This window comes from Chaetura pelagica, unplaced genomic scaffold, assembly GCF_000747805.2.
Source record: "Chaetura pelagica isolate M959 unplaced genomic scaffold, ChaPel_1.0 scaffold506, whole genome shotgun sequence".
Classification (NCBI taxonomy): domain Eukaryota; kingdom Metazoa; phylum Chordata; class Aves; order Apodiformes; family Apodidae; genus Chaetura; species Chaetura pelagica.
In genome coordinates this window covers 59,788-64,492 of record NW_009953578.1, presented here as the reverse complement: position 1 = coordinate 64,492, position 4,705 = coordinate 59,788, and the positions used below count along the sequence as shown (strand labels likewise).

The 4,705-nt window shown below is 59.6% G+C and overlaps 1 protein-coding gene across 1 annotated transcript in view; it reads right to left on the bottom strand.

The window, feature by feature from the left end:
* Positions 1-4,705, bottom strand: part of ABHD17A (abhydrolase domain containing 17A) — a 7,044-nt gene that overhangs the window by 661 nt on the left and 1,678 nt on the right. Inside the window, exons 2-3 of the mRNA XM_009999717.1 lie at positions 2,177-2,371; positions 1,230-1,409 (exon numbers count right to left, since the gene is read on the bottom strand). Coding sequence (XP_009998019.1) covers positions 1,230-1,409; positions 2,177-2,371 — 375 coding nt within the window. The remainder of the gene's footprint in view (positions 1-1,229; positions 1,410-2,176; positions 2,372-4,705) is intronic.

Genomic DNA, 4,705 nt, shown 5'->3' with positions numbered 1-4,705 from the left:
GGGAGGACTGGGGAGCAGGAGGGGGAGGACTCGGGAGCAGGGCTGGGAGGACTGGGGAGCAGGGCTGGGAGGACTGGGGAGCAGGGCTGGGAGGACTGGGGAGCAGGGTTGGGAGGACTGGGAGCGGGGCTGGGATGCAGAGCAGGAATTGGTGGCTCCCAGCTGAGGGACTGTCCCTCAGGTCCCACTGCAAGGCAGAGGCAAAGCAAGAGCTCATCCCACCTCAGTGCTGCCTTTCCTGCCACTGTCCCCTCTGCAGAGGGGGGAAAAAAGCCCTAGAAATTACCCCTGGGGGGGAGAGGGGTCCCAGGGACCCCCTAGGGGTTTAAAAGCTGACAGGGCCAGCAGGGCAGCTCCAAAGCTGATGGGCAAAGGCACCAAAGAGCAAGGAAAATTATCAGAAGCTGGAACACCCCTCTTATGAAGACAGGCTGAGGGAGTTGGGGTTGTTCAGCCTGAAGAAAACTTCAGGGGGACCTTAGAGCACCTTCCAGTGCCTGAAGGGGCTTGTGAGAAGGCTGGGGAAGAACTGCTCACAGGGCATGTAACAACAGGACAAGGGTGATGGTTTCAAGCTAGAAAAGGGTAGGGTTAGGTTGGACATTAGGAAAAAGTTCTTGAATATGAAGGTGGTGGATCACTGGAATGGGTTGCCCAGGAAGGTGGTGGAGGCCCCATCCCTGGAGACATTCAAGGTGAGGCTTGATAGGGCTCTGAGCAACCTGGTCTAGTGTGAGATGTCCCTGCTGATTGTAGCGGGGTTGGACTAGATCACTTTTGGAGATCCCTTCCAACCCCTGACATTCTATGATTCTAAGATGGCTCAGCTGATGCTACCAGGGGATGTGTGGCACACAGCATGATGAGGAGAGGGGAAGTGTCCCCAGGGAAGGTTACAGTCCCCTGGAGGGGACCAAAGACAAGGTAGGGGGATCCCAACAGGCATGTTTAAGCCTATCATGGGAAACATGTGGAAGTCCCACCCCTGGAAGTGTTGAAGGGCAGGTTGGAGGGAGCAACCTGGTCTGGTGGGAGGTGTCCCTGCCCATGCAGGGGGTTGGGACTGGACGATCTTGAAGGTCCCTTCCAACTCAAACCGGCGCTATGACACAAGCCCACAGTTTTCCCCATAACCCTCTGGGTGGCCAGGGCTGGTCGTGGCCAGAACAGCTGATCTGGGCACTGCCCCTGCAGAGCTGACCCTCCTCCCTTCTCATCAGGCCACTCACTTGGGGAAGGCATCAAACCAGTAGGTCTTCTTGGTGTCGGGGAAGGCGACCCTCATGCCAGAGGTGAGGGGGGAGTGCAGCACGATGGCCGCGCACTCGTAGCGCGACGCCAGGTCCACCGTGGGCACTGTCCCGATGCTCTGCCCGTACAGAATGATGTTCTCTGGGCTGATCCCATACCTGGGAGGGGAGAGGGCAGGGCAGAGACCCCATCAGCAGGAGGTAACAGCCCAGGGTGTCAACTCGCTCTGGTCACAGCACTCTCTAAGGCTTCCTGGGGTGGAGAGAGTGAGTCTGTCCCAGCATCTGCCTCCAGCTCCTCGGGGCTGGGCCAGAGCAGCTGCCCCTGCTCCCCTCAGGGACGAGGTACCAGCCAGGGCTGAGCTGCCAGGTGTGTCTGCTGAGACCCTGGAACAGGTTGCCCAGGGAAGCTGTGGCTGCCCCATCCCTGGCAGTGTTGAAGGGCAGGTTGGATGGGGCTTGGAGCAACCTGGGCAGGCGGGAGGTGTCCCTGCCCATGCAGGGGGGTTGGATCCAGATGATTTTTAAGGTCCCTTCCAACCCAAATCAGCCTGGGATTTAACGAGTTGTGGGGGTGTCAATGCTGAGCCTGGCCAAGGTCACAGTGGGGGCTCAGTGGTCCTGGGGCAGAGCCCACCATGGGGCTGCACCTCCAGCCCAGCCTGGGAATCAGGGCTGAGCACAGCCAGGAGGAACCTGGCAACAACTAGAGCCTGGCAACAATCAGACAGGGCACACCGCTTGTGCCAGCACCCCCAGCAAGGTGACACCCCCCACAGCACTCCTGCCCCACTCCCCTGCAGCTGTTTTCCGGCCATCCCTTCCTGTTAGGAGCAGCCAGGGCTCCCTCTCCGGGAGATTTCCTGTTCTCCAGATTTCCTGCCTGCAGGTTTTCCCTGGACACCCTCCTTCCCTGCCCCGCTCACCGCGTCCGCAGCGCCTGCCAGGCCGCGTCGATGTCAGAGTAGAGGTTCCTCTCCGAGGGCTTCCCCGTGCTCACCCCGTAGCCCGAGTAGTCGTAGGAGAAGATGTTGCAGTTGATTCGGGTGCCCAGCCCGATGTAGAAGCTGCTCATCTGCCCCAGGTCCACGGCGTTGCCATGAGAGAAGAGCACCGTGTACCTGCAGCACCGGGGAGACGCGTTAACGGGGGACGCGTGGGGACAGCACCTCCCGCCAGGACATCAGCTTTAAGGGCAAGAGCCAAACCCTGGGGCACCAAGGGCCAACACTGGCCACCAAGGAAGGTCATCATGACACCCCCGTCCATCCCCAGCATTCGGGACACTTCATAACAGCCCTCCAGGGCCTGAACGGGCTCCAGGAAAGCTGGGGAGGGTCTTTGGACAAGGGCAGGGAGGGAGAGGACAAGGGGGGATGGATGAAAACTGGGAGAGGGAGATTGAGGGGAGACATGAGGAGGGAATTGTGGAGTGTGAGGGTGGTGAGAGCCTGGCCCAGGTTGCCCAGGGAAGCTGTGGCTGCCCCATCCCTGGCAGTGTTGAAGGGCAGGTTGGATGGGGCTTGGAGCAGCCTGGGCTGGTGGGAGGTGTCCCTGCCCATGCAGGGGGGTTGGGAACTAAATGATCTTCAAGGTCCCTTCCAACACAAACCCTTCTATGATTCCATGATGATTCTACAATACCCAGACCCTCCTCACCACCAGGACTAGGGGCTCACTCCCAGCACAAACAGGCAGCCTGAAGACAGGCTGATTCTGTTCATGTTTTTGAGCCTATTTTTGGTAAAAAAAGCTCAGGATTTGGGGCCATTTGCCCACTGGGGATTTCAAGTAAGAATTCTGACAGCAGATTCCTTTTTTTTCTCCCCTGAGTCTGGCAAGACACCAGGCACTGGGAGAGAAGTGAATTGTGGGAGTGACAAGGCACAAGAAATTTCCACCATAAGGGGGAAAACAATGTTAATCATAAAAATTAACACTAATAGCTCATGGCTGGAAGCTTGGCTCCCTCCTGCCAGTGGGAGGGAGCAGGACCCACTCCCCTCTGAGTCCCCACCATTGGTCCAAGGGGTCTGTGGGAGGTTGAGCCTCCACATCCCAACCTGGATGGCCCAGAAAGCCCCAGCAGGAGGGTGGTGGCAGGATGAGCTGAAGGGAGGACAGATGACAAGCCAGACCTGATGCCCCAGAGGGATTGGGAGGACCAGTTCCCCCCCAGGCTGGGGCAGTTGGGAGCAGAGCCAGCACTGAGCCTGGCCAGGGCAGGAGGATGTGCAGGCAGCACCACCTCCCTGACCGTTTCCTCTCTCCAGGGAGCTGTGACACCAGAGCAGCCATCCCCAGCGGGAGGCCTGGGGAGGCCTCTTGTAACACAGCTCTGCAGCCCCCCAAGAGCCAAACACCCCTCACCCCAAACCCACCCAGTGGCTCTGAAGCCCTTGGCAGGGTGAGGGACAATCTGGAAGGTCTCTGTGGATGCTGTTCCTCAGGGAACACGTTGCTCCCAGAGGGATACTGGACCTCAGGCTCAGCTGGGTGCTGCAGGCTTTGGGACCTCCTGGCTCCCTCTGCCCAAGCTGTGACACCAGCTCAGGGAGCAGCTGCTGAGTCCTCTCTTGTCCCCTCCCATCCCCTCCTGCCTGGACAGTGGCAGCTGGGAGGGTTTCTCCATCCCACACCCTGGGCTGCTCCACTCCAGCTTCTCAGTTTAAGGATCCACAGGGGTGACCAGTTGTGCCTAAACCCCTCCTGGCTTTCACCCTCACTGTGAGGAATCAAATGTGCCTTGGATCAGACCCAGGGCACAGGCCTGGTCCTCTGTAGGTGTCCCCTGGGCAGCACAGGCTCCTGCCACCCACACGGTCCCTGTGGGGCTGGGGACAGAGGGCAAGTGGCCAGTGCAGACTCCCTGGCGCTCACCAAGAGCCTCACACAGACAACTGGAGCACTTTGTCCCCAGTGTGACGCCAGGGGGATCTGTGGGACAGCTGAGGGAATCCCTGCATCTCCACAGGCTCCAGCTTTGCCTCCGCTCCCTCTGTAACCCCATTCCCAGCTGCAGGCACAAGCCAGACCGGTCCTGGGAGCTGAGCTCACCTGCTCCACAGGAGCCTCCAAACCCCACGGGCAGGACCAGCTCCTTCAGGAAGGTGCCAGCTCAGCCCGGGGCAGGGAGGTGGCACTTGGCTGGAGGAGAGAGCAGGATGGCACCGTCCCTGCCAGTGCTTCATCAGCCCAATCATAGAGTCACATAGTGGTGGGGTTGGAAGGAACCTCTGGAGATCATCCAGTCCAAGCCCCTGTAGAGCAGGATCCCCTAGAGCAGATCCCACAGGAACACATCCAGGTGGGGTGGGAATGTCTCCAGGGATGGAGACTCCACAGCCTCCCTGGGCAGCCTGTCCCAGGGCTCTGCCACCCTCACAGTCAAGAAGTGTTTCCTCATGTTTCACTTGACCCTCCTGTGCTCCAGTTTGTGCCCATTGCCCCTTGTC